Raw genomic sequence first — 27,295 nt, 5'->3', positions numbered from 1 at the left:
GTCATGCCACAATATCCTGTTTTTACCTTTAAGTCTGGCTGTTTCGGTCTCTTTTGCTGGTCCTTCATCTACACAACCTATAAATATTGCCCCCCCCCCCCCCAAACAATTATTCCAATATAGTAAAAACAGTTACTAATGCATTGTTCTGTTCTTATTTTATCAGCAGTTGTTTTAGATATCTGATTCTTTATATTTGCTTATTATTTAGTTTATTTCCTCCCATTAGAACATAAGTTCCATTAGAACAGAGATATGTTTATGTTTGACCAGTACCCATAGCTTGGTCCAGAACATAGTAATAGAGACTGAGTGGCTATTTGTAGAATGGATGGGAGAAGATATCCATAGTTAGACTGTGCCTCTCTTTGTTGAGATGGCATCTGGCCAGAGTGGAGTTGGAAGGGGTGTGAGTTTGAGATTTAATGTTTCATCTTCATTCTTTGCTACACGAAATCCTACACAGCAAGTCAACATTCATTATAGGGATGCCACTCAGATAGCCCTCTTGTTGACACTCCACTTACTTACTCAAGCCATCAATAACCCTATCAACTCTATCTCCAAAATAATTTATTCCAAATCTATTAATTTTTCTCCATTACCTTTGCTGCCTCCTAATTCAAGCCTCTTTCCTCTGTACCTAATCAACTGTGATAGGCTTCCTATATGATCCACAGAGCAGCCAAAACCAAAGAATATTATGTCCCTGACCTGTTGAAACTGTCCAAATTACACTTAAATAAAACCAAGCTCCTCATCATAGCCTTGGCGGCTGTACATGGTCTGGCCCTGCCTTCCTTTATGACAGCGGGTCCCAGCACTCTCTCCCTCGCTAACTAGGCTCTGACCACATTTCCCTGCTTTCTCTTATGGTAACATCACAAGTTCATTGCTGCAATGGCCCCTTTTGCTTGATATTCCCTCTGTCTGGAGGCTCCTCTTCCTTGGTTTTTGTGTGACTGATGACCTCACATTCTTCCAGACTCAGGTTTGCCTGACCACCCTACCTTTCATGATCACGTTGCCCTGTATTATTTTCTCCACAGTTCTTACATATTTCATTTTTTTCTTTTGATTGTCTGTCTTACTCACTACCATTTCCCCAGCGTCTAAAATGATATAGGCCACACAGTAGGTGCTCGTTACTTATTTGTGGGATATATAAGTGAATGCATGCATTAAAGAGAGATGCTCTCAATCTCTCACACCATTGCAGTTTCAAATGTTATTTATTTGGGATGAGTTCTTGTTTATTCTTTCTTTATTTAAAAAGGAATAGAGCGAGTAAAGTTTAAAACCCATTATTTTCCCCCTTGCTTATGCTCTCTCTCTCTTCGTACAGAATTATTACTAACTTCATGTAATAAAAATGATTTAACATATTTTGGTGCCAGACAATGTCCTGGATTATCACATTTATTTATTACATCAACCATCTGTATTAAATGCTATTATAATCCATATAATAATCCATTCAGTGTGAGGTTTGGAACCAAGGAACAACTCTATAGTTGTCACTGATGTAGAAGAGAAAGAGAGAAAGAAAAACAGAAAGAGAGAGAGACAGACAGAGAGAGAATGCAACCCATATCATAATGACAGGATAAAACTTTGGTAGCAAACTCAGAACTCAGCTAGCTCAACATCATCCCCAGAAGGAAGGACAAACCAAAGTCAGATCATTGTCTGTGAATCTCTTCTTTGGTTAGAAAACTCTCTAATTAGTGGACTCTCAAGGCTTTGAGTTCAGAAAGGCTGACTTTGCTTGACCAATTAATCTTGGGGCTTAGCGTGACCAATTCATCCTGCTTTCCAAAACAAAATTACATGTGAAGTAGAAACTAATTTACATACTGTCAAGGAGTGTTCAGTTTGAAATAGGAGAGGCTAGGGAGAGAGAAAAAAAGTTAAGAAAAATCTTAGGAAGATAAAGGACTGTCCTCATGCAATCTCAAATGTTTTGGTAAGAACTGAAGAAAATGGAGAGTTTAGATATCTAAATAATTGGCTAAAATTTAATTTAATTTTCTATCTGGTTATTTTGGTATCATGAAGATATAACCATGTTGAAGAATTTTAAAAAAAGTATTCTAATAATACTTTAGTTCTCATTAATATCTAGGGGTATACAAATATAAAAAGTGGCTATTTTGATGTACAGTGGGGCCTTGACTTACAAGTGTCCCGACTAACGAGTTTTTCAAGATACGAGCCGTCTCTCAGCCGATTTTTTGCTTTGAGTTGCGAGCTAAAATTCGGGTTACAAGCCAGCTTCAGATACCCCACCGCTAGTTGGTGCAGTGAACATCACAATGAATGCCACAACATCAGCCCAGCATCACGTGTCTCACTCGTTCACTTTTTGATTTGACATACGAGTAATTTGAGTTACGAGCTCCATCACGGAACAAATTAAACTCGTAAGTCAAGGCCCCACTGTATTTGGAAGATCCAACTCAACCTTAAAATCCATCATATCATCAGGAAGGCTGTCCTTTGAATTAGTAACAATTTAGTGATGACTTACTTTCTGTCTTAATCAGCCAGCAGTAGATGCAATGGAAGGTAAACAGCAAAAAGAGCATTAGCAGATATTATTAGGCAAATTAACTGTGTCAGGAATTTTGTTAACCACTTTCTGTTAATTAGCTCATTTAATCCCACACCAGCCTTCTGAGGAAGGTATTATTATGAGCCCAGTTTTATAGATGAGCAAACCATATGTCATACGGGTTAAGTAACTTTGCTCAAGTGTGCATGTAGTAGAGTCAGATGAACCCAGCCAGTCTAACTTGAGAATCCAAGCATGCTGACACCCAAGTCTTGAGCGGACCTTCAGTTTCTTTGGGGAAACAATGTAAAGGTATGTATGAAACAGTTAAATCTCAATGAAAGGAGCTGTAGGATTAACAGTTTAAATGAGTTTATACCACAGGCTAACTTAAGTTAAATCAGACCAGACTCAAGATAGAGTAACTCCTGACATCATGATCGAAGGGACTGAGCTCCATGTGAGTAAATTGTCCATGAAAGCCTAAGTAGGATGGGAACTTATCCTTGAATCTGGGAGATGATATATATGAACTCAGCTCCTCTGCCACTGAACATTCTGACATTTCCTTGTGCAGAAGGTGCCTAAGCCTCCTTTTTAAAATAAAAAACATCCTCAACACAATAGTTTGTCTTGCAAACAAGCAGCTGGCAAACTGAGGGTGTGATATTGCATGCTGGGAAGAGGTGTTAAGGTTGGCAAGTTCTTATTCCTATCTACCTTAGGCTCCTTGTGCCTCTTGGGATTGTATTTTCAGTTCTTCAGGATGGGTTTTTGGCGTGGAAGGAGAGTTTTATATTGGGTAGTGTGTGTTTGTGCTCACGTGCGTGCACGTGGGTGCAGGGCGAGAGAAGAAGCCTGGTGTGCCTTGGGGAGATGTTCATGTGCCCCATCTGTCGAACTGCACTGCAAACCACCCGTCCCCAGGAGTGGTGTGAGGAGGGATGAGTCAGGCAGGGGATAGCATTTCCTAACTGCCCACTCATGGATGCAATGCCAGAAGGTTTTATTTTATTCTCTACGCTCTACTCTTCAGACTTACATAAAAAGACGAATTGCTGAAGCTGGTGATAAGATACTTCTTATAAGAATTATAATCACTGTCCAGCTTGTGTGGCTCAGTGGTTGAGCATCAACCTATGAACCAAAGCTCATGGTTCAATTCCTGGTCAGGGCACATGCCCAAATTGTGGGTTCAATCCCTAGTAGGGGGCATGCGAGAGGCAGTGGATCAATGATTCCCTCTCATCATTGATGCTTCTCTCTCTCCCTCTCCATTCCTTTCTAAAATCAATACAAATATTTTTTAAAAGAATTAGAATGATTAATGACAAGACTAAATTTCTGAGGGTAGGGACCGTGGCGCTTTTATTCACCAGTGTATACTAGCATCTAATACGCTATCTGGCATGGAGTCAGGACCTGGTAAATATTTGTTGAATGAATAAATGAATAATAAATGAATGCAATATTCTGTATTGATTGGATCAGATCCTTCCAGTGAATCATTGCTCCCCTGGGTCATGGAGAAGCTGACAACTCAGATTGCATTAAAATTAGGGGCTATTTTTAGAAGCTAGGCTCTTTGACCCATTAGCATCCTGGTCCCTGGTATTTCCCTAGGTGTGTGTACAAATATAATTCAGTCAATAAGTATTTTTGGGGTTCTATGGTTTGAACACTATTTTAAAAAATTGGGGATGGTGCACGGAAGAAGACAAACCTTGTTCTCAGAGAGCTTACATTCTTGTTGGTTAAGCAACATAATAAATAAGTGTACAATTTGACTAGTGGTGAAAAATGCTATGAGAGGGAGAGAAAGAATGATGGAGGGGCACTATTTATATATTGTAGTCCCAACCACCTCCCTGGGGAAAGCATTGTCCAGAGCCTAGAATCAATTAAATGAGGATAATATGAGGGCTGCCTCTACTAAGTTACACTTAAAATTTTTAAGGACGTCAATGGCACTCAAATCATAAAGATTTGGGGAAATTATTTTTCACTAGATTATTCAGAAATCTTTCAACCTATTTTCCCCCACCAGAACATAAGGTCCATTAGAGGAAGGACCCACCTGTCTTCATACCCACCGAATACTCAGTATCTAGACCCATGCTAAAGACATAGTAGGTACTCAAGAAAAATTTAATAAATGAACAAACAAATGAGCAAACAGTTGTGTCTGTAGACAAAGGCCAATGGAAAGAGAGAGTGGAGCAGACGTTTATTGAGTTCCTGCTAAGTTCCAGGTACCGATTCAGCTGCCTGGAATGTACCTTATTTCATTTGTTTACCCTGTGAAGTTACAAACTTTGGGAGCTTAATTTTTAAGGAGCTTAAATCTCTATAGAGTGGACGATGCCTTTCTTCTTCCATGTTTTAAAATTGGGTTTTACTAGGAAGCGGTTCTTTAAATGAAGGTTGTGTATCACTGGGAGCCTTGAACTTTAATCACTTCACTGAGGTCTATGCTATGACCTGATAGTAATTATCCAATACATAACTTTGTGTGATGCCCAGCACATATTGGAGGATCAATAGAGAATCTTAACTAAAGCCGTGGCTACTGCTTCACCTAGAGAATCATTTGCATTTATCATCTCAGTTTGAATTTCTCTGAATCAAAGGCAAAACACAATTTCCAAACAAGACTGGACGTAAGTTCAAATGAAGTGAATTTGGAGGAGGCTGTTCCCAGCATGCACAGCAAGCTTAGCCTGGGCCAGTTACATGGGGGAGAAGAAAATGCAACTTGGCACAGTAGTGTGTTTGAGATTGCAGTAGGAGGAATTATGGGAAAGCAGTTTAGGCCATATCTGGCTGCCCCAGATACCCATCCAACATTCATGGTTGGCCCATTGCTTTGAGGCATTAAAAGAGGCACAAGGTGAGGAAATGCATATCATATACCCTGGTCCTCAATTACCTTGTTCGGCACCCAATGTGTGAAAGATAGCACTTATGAGAACATTGTGAGGGTTTAATACAAGGTAAGAGTCTTTTGAGCACATTCTGTGTGTAACTAAGGCCAATTTCAAAGAAAAATGAGCTTCTCTTAAAAACTGTAAAATAATGGTGCCATTGCACATACTTGGCTCAGCCATTGAAAAGTACCTAGAAGCTGGTTCTCTCCACAGGGTTTATCAAGACTCTGCAGCCCAAAGGAGGCAAACTCTTCACAATGTGTCCTTGAGGGCTTTCCCCCAACTTCTAGAAAGTCTTCACTCAGGCCAGCATTTCATTGGAACACATTCACAGGATTGCCAGGAACAGCCAAAGCGCTTTCAGAGGGTGCGAGGCCAAAACACCCCAGTGAAGCCACAGGCTGGATTTCAGGCCCAGCCCTTCCCCATTAGCTGTGTGCTTTGGCGCAGTTCATTTAATCTCTCTGCAGGATGCAGGGCGGGGCTCTGAGCAGGGCTTCAGTGCCTCACTGAGCTCTGGCTCGGGGGGTTTGATGCAAATCCCCAGGACCAAAGGGGTGTCCTCCTGGATTCACAGACTGCAGCAGCCATTCGGAAAACTGCTCTGCGTACAGGCAAGGGCGGAAGTTCATGTTGCCCTCTGCTTCTGAGTTCACTTCTAGGACCCTTCCCTTCCCAGTTCTGCAGCCACACCATCCCCACTGGAGACTTAGGACCAGGGTGTTGACGAACAGCGCACCTAACCCCTTATCTCCATCAGCATCGCTCTCTGATGCTAAGTCTAGATTTCCCACATCTTAGACATGGAGGGAGGAAGGAAACCACGCAAAATTCGCTGCTGCTGCTGCTGCTGCTGCTCTGTTGTTGACTTTCTGCTATCCTAGTACGGTGTTTCTTGAATACTGCCCTTGGTGTTCTTTCCTCAACTGGTGCTGGAGTGCTTTAAAGTGGGTGTTCTTGAGCTCCGCCCAGCATGTACTGATCAAAGGTTTTAGGGAACAGTGTGTGAGTCCCCAAAGCTGCACTTCAAACCAAGCGCTGCAGATAATCCTTGTGTATACTAACACGTGGGAACCACTGTCCTAAGAGAAGGCAAAACTCTTGTGGGTCACCCCACTTGCCTGCTGCTGCTATGAATCTTGACCATTCACCATTTATTCAACAAAGATGTATCGCCACCTATTACGTCCCTGGTACAATGGTGAGCAAAAAGTCAAAGCACCTGCTCTCATGGGGCTATTGTCCAGCGAGCGGAAACAAGTGCAGATATAAAACACAGGAAGCAGTGAGAAAATCCACCAAGCCAGATGGTGGGCAGTGCTGGGAGGTGCGCCCTCTCTGATTGGGTAGGCAGGGAGGCCTAGGAGAAGGATGATATCTGTGCAAGGACTAAAAAGATGGGAGGGAGAGAACCATGTAGTTGGGGGAAGAACATTCCCAGCAGAGGGAACAAGGACCAAGGGGAATGTGCTTGGTGTGTGTGAGGAATGTGAGGAGGCCACTGTGGTTCCTGAAGAGGAAAGTTACAGGAGATAATGCCCTAGGACTTGTTGGCCATGGAAGGACTTTAGATTTTACTGAGTAAAATGGGAAGCCATTGGAGGGGTTTGAACAGAGAAGTCACATAATTCACATGACTACTACCTAATAGCTTGTTTGCTTTATTTCTAGGCTGCAGGATACTCTAGATTCTGGACTGGAGGGAGGGAAGCAATGCTTTGTGGTGATAAAATATTATACTATTATCTTTATTTCAGTCGATTGTCTTTTGTTGATGTGGTGACTCCCTGTTCCTGGCTGACCTCCTGAGAGCAACATAAAATAGGTATTTTCCTTGAGAGCCGGGGCAAAGGGTAAGAAAGCTTTGCCAGGGAAGTCAGTCCCAGAACGTCTTCCTTGGTTTATTCACACATGGACTTCCTGAGTCTTAAATGAGAGTGTAGTATGTGCAAGGCACTGCTTTGCATACATTATTTTATTTACTCTCCTCATAACCCTGGGGTAGGGTCCATGATCGTCATCTCATGGATGAAGACATGGAAGCTTAGTCAGGAGCAATCAGTTGGCCATGGGAAGATTTGGGACTTGGACTCAAAGACAAGACTGCGACTGCAATGCCTTTGCTTTTCCCTCTATATCAGAGGAGCCAGCCTACCCGGGTTCAAGTCCTACCTCTGCTGCTTATTAACTAACCGTGTGATTTGGGGCAAGTTATTTCATTTTCTGGACCTCACTGCCTGCATCTGTAAAGTGGGGATAATGAAAGTTTCCTCTTCACTGGATTGCTATGAGAACTAAATGAGCTAATACATGAAAACACTTAGAAATGGGGCCTGGCACCTCAATGTTCCTTTTTATCACCCTGGCTGTTGGTGAAGTCGTAAGAGGCTGCTTGAAGGAACTTGGGATCTTGACTCTACATGGGGCATGAAAACCATTCTCATACGCATCTAGGACTGTCATGAGGACAAAGCCTCAGATTTATGATGTGGTGACTCTAAGAAATAGATTCAAGATCTAGGCACAGTCAGCATTGTCTGGAAGGAGAATGGCCACCTTTGGCAGGAAGCTAGCTCTCCATCACTACTTTGTTCAGGAATGTTGCCAGGGGTTTTACGGACCCTGGATGAGATGGTTTCAGAGGTTTTCTTCCAGATAGAAATTCTATGATTCTTTCCCATAGGATGGACACAGGTAGCCTATGTCTTTAACTGAATTGTGCCACTTTTAGGCACACACAATTTCATGATAGCCAATATCATGCCCTTTCGGCCAATGCTACCTGCTTGGCTCCCATGGAGTTTTACATTTGAGGTTCCCACCCACCTGCTTAGACATAGATTATAGAACCCTGAAAAAAATGAATTAATAATTAAGGTAGCACATGGCTTCCTAACCTTTGCTCATAAGGCTGACTTTTGATTGACTTTCCCCTGACAGGGCCACCTTGCTGCTTATATGTGAATATACACTGCAGAGCATATGTACCATTCAATCTAGACACTTTGATACAGCAGCTACTTCTTGCCAAATAAACATGAGATGAAAGCATTCTCAGTGGTTTTGTCCTAAGCTTTTCTTTTCCTTCTAAATATCGTGTTTTGCAAGTGCTGTGCCTGAAAGAGCAAACTCACTCTACTTTTCAAAGCCTGGAATGTTTACTGCCTCCTCCAAACAGAGCATAGAGTGTTCCTGCCATTGCTCATTGAGAAGAAAAATTTCTTTGTCTGGATGTCAAAACAATGGACAGGTTTTAGCGCTTATAAGATGGTTCTATTCAGATGCAAATACACCTTGAGGAGTTCTGGGCACACTTAGCTCTGCCGCCTATGAGTCTGCTGCAGTTTAATGATAAGGACTGCTTCTAGCAACCACATAGCTCTGCTGTGAGTGGCCAACTCGGTGAAATATGTCCATCCACCTCCTAGCTCTTCTCATAGTAGTCAGAAGAGGCTTCTCATGTTGCAAATATGGTCAGTTTCTTCTGCAAATTTATACCCTTTGATAAGTTCCAGTTGCTCTTTGGATTAAGACCAAACTCCATAGTTTATATCACAGAGACATGCAGGGTCACACCGCTCTCTAGCCTCATTCTTTACTGTACTCCCTGGTCTCATGCTCCAGCCACACTGGCCTCCTTGAGGACCTACCATTCACCATAACCCTCTGGTGACAGGGCCTTGCAAACACCCTCTCCTTCCCCTGGAAAATTCTCTCATTCTGCCCCGTTAAGTTTTAGTTATCCTTCAGCTCTCAGCTCAAATGACACTTCAGAGAAGACGTCCTGACGTTCATAGTCATCCCAAAACTCTCTCAGACCTTGTCCTAATACATATCATGCCCTCTCTATTGCAGGATCTGCCAGTTTTCATTAACTTGATTAACTTAATTGTCTTCTAGCAGGTCAGGAAACATCTATTTTGACCACCGGTGACTCCATTGCCTAGACCAGTGGTCGGCAAACTGCGGCTCGCAAGCCACATGCAGCTCTTTGGCCCCTTGAGTGTGGCTCTTACACAAAATACCACGTGTGGGCGCCCATGTACAGTGCAATTGAAACTTCGTGGCCCATGCGCAGAAGTCGGTATTTTGTGGAAGAGCCACACTCAAGGGGCCAAAGAGCCGCATGTGGCTCGCGAGCCGCAGTTTGCCAACCACTGGCCTAGACCATATCTGATACATCATAGAGATGTTCTGCAGGGTGTGTACTTTTTGAATATGTGAATAACTTCTCTTTCAAGGAGGTTCACTGACTATTCACTTGGCTCCTAAAAATTCTAGAAAGGTGACACTCCCATGTATCAACAATAGGATCCAGAGGTGTTCATGCACATCTTTGAAACCAGGATGCTCTTCCTACTAACTGCTTTTGCAGACACTTGTGAACATACAGGCCCTGGCCATTTCAGCCCATCTTTTCTCCCAGCTCAATCTGCCAGTGAAGAAACAATGACTCAGAAAACTAATGGGCCAGTCTCTCTAACGATGCTGATGATTTCACTGCCGGTGATTTTTCTATTAGATTTCTAAAATTGAGTCAAAATGAAGGAATTGCCTTGGGGCACAAGTACCCAAGACAAACAATAAATTCAGAAACACAAATCAGAGCAGCACTGACCGGTGCATATCATGAGCAAGCACCAGAAAAAGTGATAGAGGTTGAAAGAATCAAAGAATGAAAAACACAATGTCTTTTTGATGGGAGCATGATGGAATGTGAGGAAACTAGGAACTGCAACCAGTCCAGCTTGGTGTTACCACTGTAGGACCAGGACAAAGATATTATCACAATAAGTACAAGATACCACTCTCTAAGTGGCTACTAGGCCCATTCCACTCAATGTCTTTAATCCGTACAATAAACATGAACACAAAGCAGTGTTCCTTCCGTTTTACAGTTGAGAAAACAAACATTTTAGTCACATTTGGAAGTCTGGTTTATCTGATTCCCAAGCCAAAGTCTTTTCCAACCAGATATTTTGTCTCTCCGGTCCATTCTCAGTATCTTCACCTGTAAATTGTGGTTGCGACCACGCAGCATTGTTGCTATAATGAACCCTGGGTGGTAATAATGCATGGAGAATGCCTGGCTCTCAGTTGACTCTTTTCAACATTATTTTCTGTTCTCCTTATGTCTTATCAGCTGCTAAGTTCCTTACAGATCTTACTAGGACCTCCTAAAAATGGATTATCACTCCCAGCTTCTGATTTAATATGGGAAATTCAAGAAGGGGACTATCAGGAGGCACTATTACTTAACTCACACCAACACCACTGGCTTTTATGATAATCCCATTGAACTCCAAGGCCCAACAGGATTAGTCAGTTTCCCAAGGTATAGCAATGTCAGAGGAGAACCAGAATCTAGGTGTCTGTTGACTGGCCCAGGATTCTTTCCATCATCATGCGCTCAAAGTACAAAGGGCAAACGTTGATTCCTGGGGCCTCCATTAATAAGCATCACATTAGTAATAGCCACACCTATTATTATATTGAGCTTTTAATCTGCACTGGGTACTACACTATATACTTTGCATAAATTATCACTTTTATTCACCAAAGCAACTCTTTGATATGTGCATCATTTTTATTCCTCTTTTTATAGATGACAAAGCTAAAGCCCAAGAGATTTAATGACTTTTCCTATAGTCAAGTACTGGCTAAAATATCTACCTACTATAGGACACAAATAAGTAAATGGATATACAACATGTTAGGTAAAGATGAATGCTATGGAGTAAAGATAAAGCAGGGTAAAAGTAACTGGGGAAGGAGAGGGAGAGAGGAGGTGGGGAAAGAGAGAGAGAGAGAGAGAGAGAGAGAGAGAGAGAGAGAGAGAGAGAGATTTTAGGTAGAAAGGCCAAGAAAGGCCTATCTGATACAGGGAAATTTGAGTGATGGATATGATAAGACATGACTGGATTCTGGATACGTTTAGGTTAGGCCAGAGGATTGGAAGAAGGATATGAGAAAAAGAAGGAAACTGTAGAATTGGAAGAAGGATATGAGAGAAAGAAGGAAATGAAGGATGACTCCAAGGTCTTTGACTTGAGTAACTAGGAGAATGTAGTTCTCATTTAACTGAGTTGGAGGCGAATGCTGGATAAACTGTTTTTCCTGAGTTGAAACCAGTTCTGTTTTGAGATCTCTATTGTGCATTCCAGTGGGAATGTTGGGTAGGTAGTTGGATGTACAGTTTACATTTTAGGTGAGAGGTTGGAGTTGGATATATAAGTTGAATAGATGATACTTAAGACCAGGGGCCTGGCTGAGATCACCTAGGACAGTGGTCGGCAAACTCATTAGTCAACAGAGCCAAATATCAACAGTACAACGATTGAAATTTCTTTTGAGAGCCAAATTTTTAAAACTTAAACTCTATAGGTAGGTACATTGTTATTAACTTAATTAGGGTACTCCTAAGGCTTAGGAAGAGCCACACTCAAGGGGTCAAAGAGCCGCATGTGGCTCGCGAGCAGCAGTTTGCCGACCACTGACCTAGGAGCAAGCAGAGATTAAGGAGAGGATTGAGCCCTGGGCTCTAACATTTACAATTCAGGAAGATGATCAGGAATCAGCAGGGAAGTCTGAGAAGGACTAGCCAGTGAGGGAGAAGGAAACAGAGAGAAAGTGTGAGCCTTGAGACCAAGACAAGAAACTCTTTCAAGAACAAGACAAGAATGATCATTGGTGCAATGGCAGTAGCTGGAGAGGGACAAAGGAGCATAGCATGAGTATTTACAGTGAGAAGATATACACGTTTGTGGATTGCAAAAATGATTCTGTAGAGAGGAAAGACTTGGTGACAACAGAGACGGGGGTGGGGAAGATCAATTGCAGAGTGAGGGGTTTGAGTAGAGGTCCAGGGGTGGGGTCCAGCTCACAAGTGGAGGGTTGGCCTTAGATGAAAGTAGGAACAATTAATCTGTTGTACATAAAAATGTAAAAAAAAAAAAGCAAATGTAAAGCGATGTCAGACAATGTAAGATTTCGTCTCAATCCTTACAAGAACCCTTCCAGTGGTATAATATTATCTCCATGTGACAGATGTGCATTAGGAAAGACCTTAAATGCTGGTGTATGTTTGTGGTGATGAGAAAACGAGTAATCAAGGAAAGCTGTGAGTGAAGATGCATTTAACGTGGGCCTGAATACTAGATTGGTTCTAAATACATGGAAGGGCTTGAGTAGAGAATTCAAAAAATGTGAAAAATAAGAACTCCATAAACATGTACCAAGGCACAAACATTGTCATAAATTCTTTCTTAGTATCTACCTCTGAACCAGTCTGCATGGGTTTTATTCCTAACCCTTGCGCTTGACAGCTGTATGACCTTGGACAAGTTACCTAACTTCTCTGTGTCTTGGTTTCCTCATATATAAAATGAAGATAATAACAGTACTGACCTCACAGGATTGTTGTGAGGAACATATATCCATACACACAGTGCAACTGTGCCTAGCAGATAGTGAGCATTGTATGTTTTACTTATTATTTTATTATTATTATTTATGCATAATAATGAGTTAGAAAAATGTGTATTTTCTGTGTGTGTGTGTGTGTGTATGTGTGTGTGCATGGAGACTTCCAGCAAGCCCGCTTTTGGGTGTCTTTGGAAAATATTCTGCCTCCAGAAGTTTCCCCCTCTGGAAGGAGCATGACTGATAGAGACAGATGAGTTTGTGTATTCACTCTCTCATCCAATCCTTCATTTAAGAAGAATGTCTTGAGCATCTGTGCAGAATACAGCTCTGTGCTAAGCAGGATGCAGAAACAGAAAACCAACAGGGCGGAATCCCTGGGCCCAAGCTGCTCCTGGCCACCAGGAAATAGACATGTAAATAGACTGTTTCGATATAATCCGAATGCTGTTTTCACAGTAATACTCAGAAATAAATGTTCAACGTAAAGGTTAAGGGCATTGATGTTTGATTCAGATAGTTTGGACTTGAGTCTTCCCTCTGCCGCTTTCCTAACTGTGGCTCTGGCAAGTCAGGTGTGTCACGTGGAGATGACAGCATCTGGTACAGACAGACATTGTGTGAGGAGCAGATGAGACTGCACAGGCACGGCCCTCAGCCCACAGCCAGGGACCCAAGGGCCTGGTGGTGCCTCTCTGCTTCTCCCTCACATTTCTTCTTCCCACTATGACTGTGTGACTCATCACAAACACTCCATCTTTGGCGCTGCAGAGTGAGGCTTCCTAGAAAGGCTTGAGCTGAGTTCTAAAGGTCGAGTAGGGGGTCACAGCATAGAAACACAGCAAAGATAATGCAGAGAGAGGAAATGGCACGTGGCCAGGCACATCACCCTTGTCCCTTTAGGACAAGAAAGTGCCTCTAGTCATCTGTTAGCTGGCCCGAAAAAGGGTCTGGTGCCAAATTAGGCCCACTGGTCAGTATCAGGCAAGGTTCCTCAGATTCACAGCTCTCTCATTGCTGTGGGTTCCCCCATCCTCTCTGTTCTGTCCTTCTCGGCTGTTCTTTGAATCCTGAAATCATTTTGCTGGTTGAATCCTTCCCCACCCAGGGAAGGAAGTTCTGTGCTCCCTTAATGAGGTCCACAGAGAAGGAAGACAGGCCAAATGTCTTCCCAAAGCCCTGTTCGTGCATTAGCATGATCTAGTTGTCCTTTCTTTTTTTTCTGTTTGCATCTTCTTATTTCAAGTTAAAATAAAGCATGGTGATAAAACCGGTCCCCTCAGGTATGGCCTCAGAAAGTTCCCAACCAGCAATGGTTGAAACAACTGGCACTCATGTGGGAGCTAACATCTTGCAGAATGTTTTTCACATTTGTTTTTAAATTTTCCCTACCCACAGCCTTGGTATTTGTCATCTTCTCATTCAATAAAAATGTCTGAAGTGCTTATGAACTACTTGGTGTTGTTCTAGTGCTGGGGCACAGGAGAGAGAAAATTTACATGTGGGTCCTGCTCCCATGAAGCTTTTGGTCCAGCAGGGAGATGGATGTTAATGAAACAGTTACATGAGTCTATTCATAATCAACAAACTAGAGTAGGTCCTCTGAAGTAAAGCAACCCAGTTCTTGAAGAGCTGTGATCGGCTGAGGGTCAGGCATGGCTTCTCAGCTTGAGCTAAGAGTTCAGGGCTACAATTAACAAGAAATGGGGCTGAGGGAAGAGAGGAGCATCTCCAAAGACTGTGGTTGGAGGGAAAATACTGAGAAACCAAACAAGGCCTGTGTGGCTGGAGGCCAGGCAGGAAGTCAGGCAGGGGCCAGAATATGCAGGGCTTGGTAGGCGATGGGAAGCCATAGGGAGGTGCTAAATGCAAGTGTGTTTGAGGGGCTGAGGTGGTAACATGATTATGTCATTAAAATTATTTTGACTACAATATGGAGAACCAACTCTGTATCTGACGGATGAGGAAACAGGCTTGAGGGCTGAGAAAAAGAACTCATGCTTATAGACTCCATATTGTTGATTTACCCTATGTACAAATGTGTCACTATATATGACATGCTTAGATCATGTCTTGGATACAGTACATACTGTACAGTGAAGGCTGATTATCATCATCATCATCATCATCATCACCCTGTATCATATAAATGTGAATGTATTTCTTTGTAACCACCCACTGGAGTATGATTACCCATGTATTACAAATGGAAAACTGAGGCACAGAGAGGGTAAATAACTGCTGAACATCACTCAGGTGGTATGTGGCAGAGCTAGGATTCAAAGCCTGTATTCTTCCTGTGTTGGAAAAAACAATGTCAAGACAAAGCTGCGAGGACAACTCAAGTCTTTTAAGTAGGATGTTCCACCCCCTAAGAAACCCAGGAATTGTGGAAGCTCTTAAAATTATTCTAAAATTACTTTTAAGATTGTTTGAGTCATTTGTACTTATTTAATTTTCACAGGGATATATGCAAATCATTCTCCACTTCTTCAATTAAATAAAATATGAAGTTCACAGCCATAACTTTTCCAGCATAGACTACACAGTGACAAGATTGCTAATAACATGAAAAGAAAAATGCAAACTCAGATTCATTCTGACATATTTTCCTCCTCAGACAAACTCTAAATAAGTGTAACTGGTTTCTAGTGACACTGTGATGTATTTGAGAAAATGACTCATTGCTAAAGACAGTGTAATAAATAAAGAAAACAGATATCTAAGAAAATGGATGGGGCATGGGACTCAAAAACAGGTAGCCTCTATCAGAGGAGCTCTATGGAGAACTTTTATCATATTTAATTCTCAGCATCCTGGGAGTAGGTTTTTTTATTTCCATTTTATGGATAAAATTGGGCAGAGCCATTACATGATTTGGCCCTGCTTGCCTGGTACTTAACTCATGCCTTTCCACTGTGCCCAGGCCTCCTCCATGATGTCAGTGTGTGACAGATGCTATTACCCTTGCCTATGGCCTTAATTGGGCTTATAACAAATTTAAAGACATGTCCCTTCACTTCCCACTCCTAAATCTGGTGATAGTTGTTGAATCAGAGGTTGTTTGTTTTGACATGAATAAAATGGAATTTTTATTTTGATGGAATAAATCAGTTAAATATGATTGAAAAACAGTCCAAGAAAGTTCTTATGGTGGTGTTTTTGTCTCTATGAGGTATGATCTTTAGTTTGGTTAATATCCAAAATAGCAATTGAGGAGACCATGTGTTTGGGTTCTCAAAGTCTACACTGGGAGGACAGGACAGGGAACTGATCAGAAACAGCAGACAAGTTATCAAGGCAGCTCCCTACATGAGTTTAGATCTTTCATATTTGGAAAGCTCCCCTGGAGATTTCTACCCCTGCCGCCCGCCACCTTTCCCCAAGACTCATAGGGACTTACTAAGTTCCTCTCCATGGGGGAAGAGAGATCTCTCAATGGATCATTTCTTTTAGGCACCAATAACATTTTTAAGGGAAATATCGAATTGAAAAAAAATCTATGCAATAGCAATGTTTATGAAATACCATCTTCAGCCTCAATTTAAGGGTGATCCCAAATGTCTACTCTCTTTTCCTGGGGGTACTGATTGAAAATCACTTTCTGGTATAATAAATGCTTCTCTCACTTTATATACACAGCCCCCAATCCCAGGCTCCTGCTCTGTGGATGACAACCATGAGCTGTTTCAGAGGAGTGTGGCAGCCCCTCACCATCACGGGTCCTCTTCAATCCCGTACCTCTTGTAGGACAACCCCCACGGCTGAAAAACAGCCAGCCAGTTGCTTATCTTGAAACTGCTCTTTTCCCAGGGATGTGCCAGATCAAAAGAAACAGGCAAATCACATACACAAGATGCACGAGCAGCTAATGACTCTAGAAATTCTGAAACCTGCAGTGCTCCGTGCAAGGTGAGTGGCCAGAATGTATACAAGGTACACACACACTCACACACACACACACACACACACACACACACACATATCATGCTAGGTTAGAAGGCAGCAGGACCAGGTACAAGGGACCGTTTGCATAAGGCTCAGTTCATCCTCATGTTAAGGCCCTAACTCCGGACCCCCGTCCCCCCTCCCCCCACAAACCACATTCCCAGCAAGTGCTGAAAGTGAGCTGTGTTCTCCCTGCTCTGCAACCCAAGTACAGACTCGCAGCAAACCAATCCGACAATCGGCACTCCACAGTCGTGGAGTGAGCTAATTCTATTTTGCTAATTGCTTTCTTGGGCAGGCACCAAGTTATTAAACAGACAGTGACAAAAACAGAGAGCTTGGATAAACATACGTGGCAGTACCTACAGCAAATGTTTCCCCCTTAACATTAGTTCCAATTACTTGTTTGCATGTTAAGTAGAACAAGGGAAGCTGGCAAAATGTTTCTGATTATTTTTCTCATCAGCTGTATCAGCTTTGAGATCACCTTTGCAACCTTATCCTGCTCTTCAGAAAAGACACCCCTTTCCTCGTAAGAAGACAGAGTGATTCTAGAAGCAGATCTAAGCTGTCAGCTCCCAGCTTTTGCCAGGAACGACCGTCATCTAGTAGCTACAGAAAACGGCATCGGCAGAGCCCATGGGAAGTCATACACCAGCCCACTTTTTCCCACCCACCCAGACACTCTCCCTCTCTGGTCTGTACCTTCCGTGTGGCAGCTGGAGGAGAGGATGGTATTCGGAGGTCTGAAGATGTAAGGCAGGTAACGAGAGAAGCATTTCATCTTCCAACAAATACAAAATAAAAAATAAAAATCTAAATAACAAACCAGTCTCCTGAATCCATCAGGATTCTGCTGGCCTTTAAAGCTGGCTACATCACCAATATGTGTATGTAGGTTCTCTCCCAGATCTGCAGAGCTGGGCAGCCCGAGGAAGGACTGGAGCTGGGTCCCATTTTGCCATCAGCGCCAGGAAGCACTGCCTTACATTTCTGCATGCAGCTCAAACTCGGGAGCCCCAAGCAAGCCGGGATATAGGCTCTTCATTGGCCGCAGCTCCTCCGAGCAGGATTTGCTGAGTAAGTCAGTGCTGCCTGTAAACACACGCGGAACTGCCCTGCCTGAAGCCTCTACCTTTCCCCGTGTGGTCAGTTTCTCTTCTAGCAATAGAAATCCAGCAGGAGCTGGGAGTCGTGAGGATAAGTGACCATCTCTTATTTAGCGGAAAGATCAGATGAAACAAAGACAGCACAGTGTTCTGCCCTGGAGAGGGATGGCTGTTAAAAGGAGCCACCCGCAATGCCATGGGTCTCAGGAATATTAAAGTACAGTGCAATGAAATGGGTCTCTGTCCTTGCCTAATCAAGATTTAGCTCTATTTTTTTTAATACGAAACCCAAACAATAGGACCATTTATCATTTAGGTGAAGCCGAAAGCAGGGTTGAGTAGCCAGTGACAGAGGGCTAACACAGACAGATTCTGTGTTCCACTACGGCTTTTTTTTTTTCTTCCTGCTGACCCTCACACCGAGGAAACCACTTGGTTCTGGGTTATTTGCTGTACAAGTTTAAAGCCACAGCACAACAATAGAGACTAAACCCAAGAGAACTGACCCTTCACACACTCCAAGTACCCTGATGGCACATGGAAACATGGAAAAAGTAAGTTGATCAGGGATTACACAACTTTAACAAAACTCGCACTGAGATTGCAAATGAGAGAGAGACTCCCACTGAGATTGCAAATATGTGAGGGAGGGAGGGAGGGAGGGAGGGAGAGAGAGAGAGAGAGAGAGAGAGAGAGAGAGAGAGAGAGAGAATAAATATTAAAGGACATGAACCATCACTAAATGTGAGTAATTTGGATTGGGAAACAGGTTTGGTTTTGACCCATGAGATAGTAATGACTTTGGGAATGTTACCACTGGAAGGTAAGCACAAGGCTCCCTCGGGTTTGGGATTTATAAGTGCTGTCAAAGACCCTGTTGTATATGATGAAGAGAAAGAGGCAAATGTCTTCTGTGCTGCATTTAGGGCCCCAAGGAAATGATTTAAATGTTCTGTCAAAGAAAACCAATATTCCCTGGAGTGGAATTTTTAAAAATAAGATTTAATTAAAAAGTGTGTCTTGAAATCTTAATAATTTGTAAGCCTTTATGGTATCTGCTCTTTACAAAAATACTTGCCAGTATCGCAGACATGTGTTGGTCTGCCTAAGAGAACAAGAACTTAGAGCCATATAAATTAACTCTTCCACCAATATTCTCTCTCTCTCTCTCTCTCTCTCTCTCTCTCTCTCTTTCTCTCTCTCTCTCACTTCTGGACCATTGTGATATGATGACAACTGCTGGTGAGGAGAGGGCATTTAGCCCATTGATAATCCTATAACTCATCACTTCCATAGATCCAAAGACCTAGCAAGGGTGGGCCATCCCAAATAAGGTTCTGTTTAAATAATGCCTAAATGGTCTGCTTGGTTGTGTAAATTCAAACTCATGACAGAAGAGCACAACCAGAGGTGTTTTCTGAGAGATACTGAATGGTAGACCTCTGATCAGCAAAGTAGGAGTGAGGGCTTCAGGGTCAATCTGACCCAAGTTTGAATCCCAATGCATTCGGTTATCAGTTGGGTAGATATGAACAAAACTTTAATACCTATGAGCCTTAGTTTCTGCATCTATAAAATGGGAACAACAACAAGGTTTTCCTCATGTTCTCTTTGGTAAAGGGAGACAATAAGCACATGGAGCACCTGGCACATTGCACACACCTGATAAACTGTCACCACCAATGTTGCTCTTACTCTGTTGGCCTTCTCTGAGCTATGGCCGTACACCAACTTCAGTGCAGGAAAGAGAAGGTGTGGTTAAGAGGGTGGTGTTGCAATTAGCCAGGGGGTAAGCCTGCCTTTCATATTGACTTACTGTGTAACCCTGGGCAACTTACTTACCATCTCTAAGCCTCATTAGATCTCTAATAAAAATAATAATAGAATCTTACACCATATTTTGAGAGGAAAAAAAGATGGTTCATATGAAGGGTTTAGCACAGTACCTAGCATAATGTAAGTGCTTTCTTTAATTGTTATTGTCTGGAACAGTAATATCAGCCCTTAGTCACAGTATCTAATTGCATTTACTCACCTATCTTGTTCAAATAATAAAATTGTAAACTTCTCGAGAGTGTCATCAATGTTTAAATTCATCTTTGTGCCCCAAGTGCCTCCCCCAGAACCTGGCACAAATTAGGTACTCAATCAATATTTGTTGAATGAGTAAGTGATTGAATGAGTGAATGAATAGAATATATGGGAGACAGCATCTGATAGATGCTTTGTACTTTTGTGGACGTCCTTTTCAGCAAAAATAATATATCATTCAAGCAAAGATATGGAACTCATGAATAGACATTCTTCAACTTTGCATATTTCAGTTCTAGATGATCAATAGGCATTTAGTAAATATCTTGAGTCAATGGTAGGCACGTAATAAATACTTCCTGAGGGGAAAAAATCACTGATGCTCCTGCCCACAATTATCTTCAAAGAACTCAGGAAAAAAAATCCCCAAATCCTAAAAACAAAACAAAACAAAAAAAACCCTTTCTCCTCCACTAGAGAGTAAAGAACAATGGGACTAGCACCCAATTTCCAAAGGGCCACTCCAAACCAGCCAGTACTTCTTGACCTCAATGAAAACATCTCCAATCCCAACTTAAAATGACAGAGTTAGTGCCAGGCCTAAGTACCCATCTACCTGGATGCAGAATGGGCAAGGGGCAGAAAAAACAAATGTGAAATCTCCTCGGACAGGCGATTCTGGTGCAAATGGGCTGCCCTGCCCCGTTTTTACTGTTTCAGTGTGCTTCTGCATCTTTTTCACTGCGATTCTCTGAACAACCCCATTTTACAGAAGAGAAAATGGGCTAAGAGGATATGATCATTTATCCCAAGACAGACAGCCCACAGAGGAGGTCCAGTGTTTTTGCAGACTCAGCTGATGAGCTTGTAAAGAATGCAGGTTCAAAAACAGATCCAGAGACAGAGAAGCATCGATCAGACCGTCAAACCTCAGAGGGAAGGTAGGGGAGGGTGGGGGTAAGGGGGAGAGATCAACCAAAGGACTTGTATGCATGCATATAAGCCTAACCAATGGACGTAGACAACAGGGGGGTGGGGGTATGAGGGGGGGAATGGGGGGATAAGGACACATATGTAATACCTTAATCAATAAAGCAAAAAAAAGAATGCAGGTTCATAGCCTTCTCTGGGGATAGACAAGGAATCTGCATATTTAACAACCCACGTGATTGCACTTTATAGTTAGAGAATCTCTGGGGGGAGGTATTTAATGTCATGCTTTGGCTTGAAGTGTCAGGGTAACAGAGTTTTCCAAATATCCTTGTCCTAAATCGTTTGCCTCACCACTTGTGTCCACCCATTTGTAGCCACCCTGATGTTATATTAGGCATTAGGCTAAGTGACGGGGACAGAGGATATCAGACCCCCTCCCTGCTCTAAAGGAGTGCAGACTCCAGAAAACAGGAGGACTAATGAACTATTTAACACAGCATCAGAGGGTCTGGGCAGCAGGAAGAGATGCTGAAGATTCAGAGCCCCCAAAAGGTCGTTGCCAGAGAGCCCTGCTTTTGCATTAGGCATTACTTACAAAAAGCTCCTGTGAGAAGGCAATTATCCTACGGGGAGGTATAGCAAATGAACAGTTAGCAGTCATTACCCCCATACTGAAATGAGACTCTCATATACCTAATGCCATCCCAGATAGGAGCCAGGCCACCAGGGAGGCAGGATCTTTCTAAGGAGAAAGGAGGCTCCCAGGCAATGGCAGAAGGGTCTGGAGAGAGGCCGGAGAACAGAACCAGGCCTCTGAAAGGGAAACCAGAAGCCTAGGAGGAGGGAGAGATAAAGGTGACCCACTTTAGGTGCCATGCGAGATGGGCCCTTGAGTCTGCAGGGTGGAGCCCAGAGCCAAAATTTCCCAGATGACTTCCACATGCCGGGTTCTGACATCAAATGGAAAAAAAAAAAAGGGAGATTCTTGAGCGCTGCACTATGGACCAGGCTGTTCCAAGCTTTTCTGTAGACTGACCTCCTGGGAGATCACAAGCAATCACTTCTGTCCTTCAAAGTCCCAGCTGGAGCCCTGGCCCCAGGCCACAGGCATCACCGTCTTCCAACAGCCCCTCCCACTGGTGCTAGCCATTCCCGCTGCCTGCTCTCACCCAAGTCTGGTTCTTATGAGACAGTTACTCTGATCAGTTCCTTTCTGCCATGTTCTCACAACCCCCTTTGGGGAAGTCTCATCATCAGTTTTTCATTTTGTTAAGAAGGCAACTAAATCCCAGGGGGGGAAAACTGTAGCTTATTTAAGATCAGTCAGGATGAGCCTGCCCAGGCTTCACTCTCATCAAAGCAAAGCAAATTTTTATTCATTTTCAAGTCTTAAATAAAATCTCACATCTTCAGGGAGGAGTTTCTGTCTTTAAAGTTTAAATCATCTTTTACTTTTCAATTACAGTTGACACACAATATTAGTTTCAGATGTACACCCAGTGATTAGACCTTATGTAACTTACTAAGTGATCACCCCGATAAATCTTGCCCCCATCTGACACATACCTAGTTATTAAAATATTATTGACTATATTCTCTTGCTCTATTTTACATCCCCATGACTATTCTGTAACAACCAATGCGTACTTCCGAATCCCTTAATGCCTCAGGATATGGGTCATATCCTCCTGCTACAAACTCTCAAACACCATCCTCCCCTTTCAAAACACTCATCATTATTAAATCTATTTACTGAGCATCTACTTATGCCAGGCACTAAGCAATCCATATACAAAAATCTAAAAAAAATACATGGTGCTAACAATACATAGTAAAACAGGTAGATACATAAATACCCATCTTCTTCTTTGGGTACAGTGATCATTCTTAACAGATAGGGCTGTGGTGAGGAATAAATAAAATGCTTAGAATTCTGTGTGACATAAGTACTATTCAAATACTTTGCTAATTGCTGGTAAGACTATAAGTCTCCTGCGGGACTCCAAGTAGCAGGAGGGCAGAACTTTGATTTTTCTCTGCTGACTCCTGAGTGTGAGGCTCACTGCCTGGTGCACAATAGGAATCAATAACTCTGAGCCGGGTTGAATTGAGTTGAACTGAACAGGAGAATTCTGACATTACTTGTATCATGCTCCCCACACTCTCCAGCCAGGCTGTGAAATTCACAACTCGGTACATTCTGATCTGGATAAAAAGGAGCCTCTTTTTGGTGAGTTCTTCCACCTATTCATACAATATGTTTTTAGTAGTTATCAAACGCTTGCTTCTTGATATTGGAGATACAGAGGTAAATAATAGATTGACACTTAGCTCACTGAGTTTATATTCTACAAAAAGGATATAGACAGTCAACAAGTAAACATTACATCAGCAAGGCTTTTTCAGATGGTAGAAAGAAAATAATGATCCAGCAATTCAACTCCTGGTTATTTATCTAAAAAACCCCACAAAAACACTAACTCAAAAAGACATAGGCAGCATGATTTACAATAGCCAAGATATGGAAAAAAAAACTGTTCAGTAATGGATGAATAGGTAAAGAAAATGCATCATACATATAATGGAATATTATTCAGCCATTAAAAAGAATAAAATTCTGCCATTTGCTACTATCTGAATGGAACTGGAAGGTGTTATGCTAAGTGAAATAAGACAGAGAAAGACAAACACCATATGCCCATCTGGGGCAGCTCAGTTGGTTGAGCATCGTCATGTGCATGGAAAGGTTGCCAGTTCAGTCCCCAGTTGGGGCATATACGGAAGGCAACCAATTGATATTTCTCTCTCACATTAATGTCTCTCTCTCTCTCTCTCTCTCTCTCTCTCTCTCTCTGTCTCTCTTCTCCTCCTCCTCCTCCTCCTCCTCCTCCTCCTCCTCCTCCTCCTTCTTCTTCTTCTTCTTCTTCTTCTTCTCTATCTCTTTCTCTCTCTCTCTAAGCATGTCCTCAGACGAAGATTTAAAAATATATATAAAAAAGATAAATAGAGTAAAATCTCACCTATATATGGAATCTAAAAACAATAACAAAACAAAGACACTCAAGCTCATAGATTCAGAGAACAGACTGGTGGTTTTCAGAGGCAGGTGTGAGGGGTGTATAAAATGGGTGAAGGAGGTCAAAAGGTATGAACTTCTAGTTATAAAATAAATAAACCATGTAATGTACAGAATGGTGACTATAGTTAATAATATTGTGTTGTCCAGCCTTGGCCATGTAGCTCAATTGGTTAGAACCTCGTCCCAATATGCCAAGGTTGTGGGTTTCATCCCCAGTCAGAAAACATACACAAATCAACCAATGAATCCATAAATAAGTGGAACAACAAATAAATGTTTCCTTCTCTCTCTCTCTCTGTCTCTCTCTCTCTTCCTTCTTCTCTCACTAAGAAGCAATAAAAATGTTTTCTGAATTTCAAAAAAAGTAATAATATTGTATTGCATATTTGTACATTGCTAAGAGAACAGATAAAAGTTCTTATCACAAAAGAAAACTATATATAATGATGGATGTTAACTAGTCTTTTTTTTTTAAATATTTTTTTTTTATTGATTTTTTACAGAGAGGAAGGGAGAGAGTTAGAGAGTCAGAAACATCGATCAGCTGTCTCCTGCACATCTCCTACTGGGGATGTGACCGCAACCCAGGTACATGCCCTTGACCGGAATCGAACCTGGGACCTTTCAGTCCGCAGGCCGACGCTCTATCCACTGAGCCAAACCGGTTTCGGCAGGATGTTAACTAGTCTTATTATGATATCACTTCACAATATATACAGACATCAACTCATTATATTGTACACCTGAAACTAATATCAAGTTATATGTCTAGTATACCTCAATTAAAAAAATAAGTCGAATAAAGAAAATAAAATGGGGGATGTGGTAGAGAGTAACTGCTCTGATTGGATGGTCAGGAAAGGCTGTTCTGAGGAGAGGACATAGCAGCTGAGGCCTGAGATATCAGTTTCTGGCCAAGAAATGGTTTTGGTCTCCTCATTCAACCCACCGCAGCCTGCAATTTACCTTCAGAGTAATTTCCTCTTCTAATTTAATTAACTATTTCATTATTTTACGGTAATAATTACTTAATATTTGCTTTACTGATTTACTCTAAATTCGGTGGGACACAGACGGTGTTGTCTTGCTCACTGTTGCATCCCCAGACCTAGCTGAGAGGTCAGTAGAGATTTGATTCACATTTCTTTTTTCATTAAGAGATGAAAATAAATTGGTAAATACGTATAAATAAAACCTTGAATCCAAGATATAGAGCAAATACATATCAACTACATATAGTAACTATCACAAAATTGACCATGTATAAGGCTAAAAAGAACATTCCAATAAATTCCAATGTAATACAATTAGAAACCAATAATAAAAGCCCAGGTCCCCCAAACCAACCAAATAAAAAATAATTAATTTTACAAAAACAATTAGAAACAAAAGGAGCTTCTATTAAGCCTTTAAATTTTTTCGACAACTTATGAAAGCTGAAAAGCTATCCAATTCATTTTAAGAGTCTAAAATAACACTGAATTGAATGAAGATAAAATGTCATATTACTTATGAATATAAATGCTAAAATTCTAAATAAAATTTTAACAAGTTGAATCCAGCAGTGCATTACAAAGTCATTTTGTGAGCAGCATTTGCACAGAAAAGCAAGAATGATTCAATATTAATAATTCACATTTTTGATTGGCAGTCTGGACTGATCGCTCAGCCAGCTCTCCTGGCATACGACGAAAGCAAGTAAGAGGTGGGTAGCTACAGATAAGACTAAAAAGAACTTTGAGGATAAAGAACGGGCTCAATGTAAGCAGATGGTACCATGCAACAAAGGAAGAAGCAAAACCTGGTTGGTTACAACAAATTTTGGCTCTCATTGAAAAGACTGTGATCTGAAAACAAAATAAGCCAAGCAAGTTTTCTACCAAATTTTGTATACTAACGCTCACAGTGCCTCCAAAAAGGAGACAAATTTATAAAGAGATGCCAATAGACAATTTATTTTTTTAAGATTCTACGACATAGAAATATGACCTGATTTTAATAGATGGTGACAACAATACTAATAATAGTAACTACCAAACCTGAGTTCTTACTAGCTCTAGTCACTCTGCTAACCCCTTTACGTAAAGGATCTCATTTCATCCTTTTGTAAAACTTATAATAAGGTACATATCATTTTTGTTTATATATGACGAAATTTGCACAGAGATGTTAATTAACTTGTCAAGTTCAAACAATGGAGGAGCTAGGGTTTCAGTGCAGACTCCTCAGTCCTGCCCCCACGCTGAGCTCTTTCTGGGCTACTGGATCTTGACACTGTCCCCTGTAGTGTAGGACAGAGCACTTGGAATGAGACTACACGTCTGTGTCTACTTATTTGGAACTTGTCGGCATTGGATTAGGGCTGGCCAAGTTCACTTCTGAACTATTTGAAAGAAAGGTTTTGCTAGTGACTGGTATAATTATGAGGGGGGAATTCTAACCAAACCCATGCACCTACCTATCAATGCCTCTAGAAACCCACTATGCATTGAAGGTTTACTACTTCTAACACACAGCGCCAAGGACTATGGGCGTGGAGAAATGTAGAAGGCACAGCATATAAAGGTGAGCAGGGAGGTAAGAGGTAAAAGAGTGAGTGGGCCATTGGGTCAGATTCCAAGAAGACTTCTGGAGATGGTGGCATTTGAGATACTCTTTGAAGGACAGGGAAATGTTGAACCCGTGGAAATGTGAGTGGGGAGCACATTTTGGCAGGAAGTAAGAGTACTTCAATTTATTAGTCAGTCTATGTAACTCCTTGTAAGATGTTTCTTAATGCTCTTTTATGAACATGGAAATAATAATATTATATTTCCTTCAATTTTTACTGTATTCACCTCAAATTCACTTTTTCCCCTATTTACTCTAGATTAAGGGAATCATAAAACATATTTAAATATATATAGCAGCCCTACCCAGTTTGGCTCAGTGGATAGAGCGTCAGCCTGAGGATTGAAGGGTCCCAGGTTGGATTCTGGTCAAGGGCATGTATCTTGGTTGCAGGCTTGATCCCTGGCCCTGGTTGGGGTGTGCAGGAGGCAACCAATTGATGTGTCACTCACATCAATGTTTCTCTCTGTCTCTCCCCCTCCCTTCCACTCTCTAAAAATCAATGGAAAAATATCCTTGGGTGAGGACTTACCAAAAATAAAAATAAATATATAAAGCAGATTCCTGTATGTCTTTGGGATATGCACTACACAGCTTTGATTTGGAAATGGTGGACTTCGACATCTCTTGTTCAAACTGGACAAAAAGCAGCCCATTTTTTCAGTCTGTTTAATACCTCTAG

General features: G+C 41.8%; 1 protein-coding gene across 4 annotated transcripts in view; it reads right to left on the bottom strand.

Annotated features, from left to right (window-relative positions):
• Nucleotides 1-27,295, bottom strand: part of PPP2R2B (protein phosphatase 2 regulatory subunit Bbeta) — a 366,511-nt gene that overhangs the window by 320,845 nt on the left and 18,371 nt on the right. Inside the window, exon 1 of one of the 4 annotated variants that reach the window (XM_070414669.1) lies at nucleotides 17,557-17,866. The exons of the other annotated variants lie outside the window; for them this stretch is intronic. Coding sequence (XP_070270770.1) covers nucleotides 17,557-17,635 — 79 coding nt within the window. The 5' untranslated portion in view covers nucleotides 17,636-17,866. Of the gene's footprint in view, nucleotides 1-17,556; nucleotides 17,867-27,295 lie in introns of those variants that run through there. 4 annotated transcript variants of the gene reach the window in all.

The sequence above is a fragment of the Myotis yumanensis genome, unplaced genomic scaffold, assembly GCF_028538775.1.
Source record: "Myotis yumanensis isolate MYYU_CA2020_CCGP unplaced genomic scaffold, mMyoYum1.0.hap1 SCAF_5, whole genome shotgun sequence".
Lineage (NCBI taxonomy): Eukaryota > Metazoa > Chordata > Mammalia > Chiroptera > Vespertilionidae > Myotis > Myotis yumanensis.
Note: the sequence above shows the minus strand (reverse complement) of the source record. Positions and strands in the feature narration are given on the sequence as shown.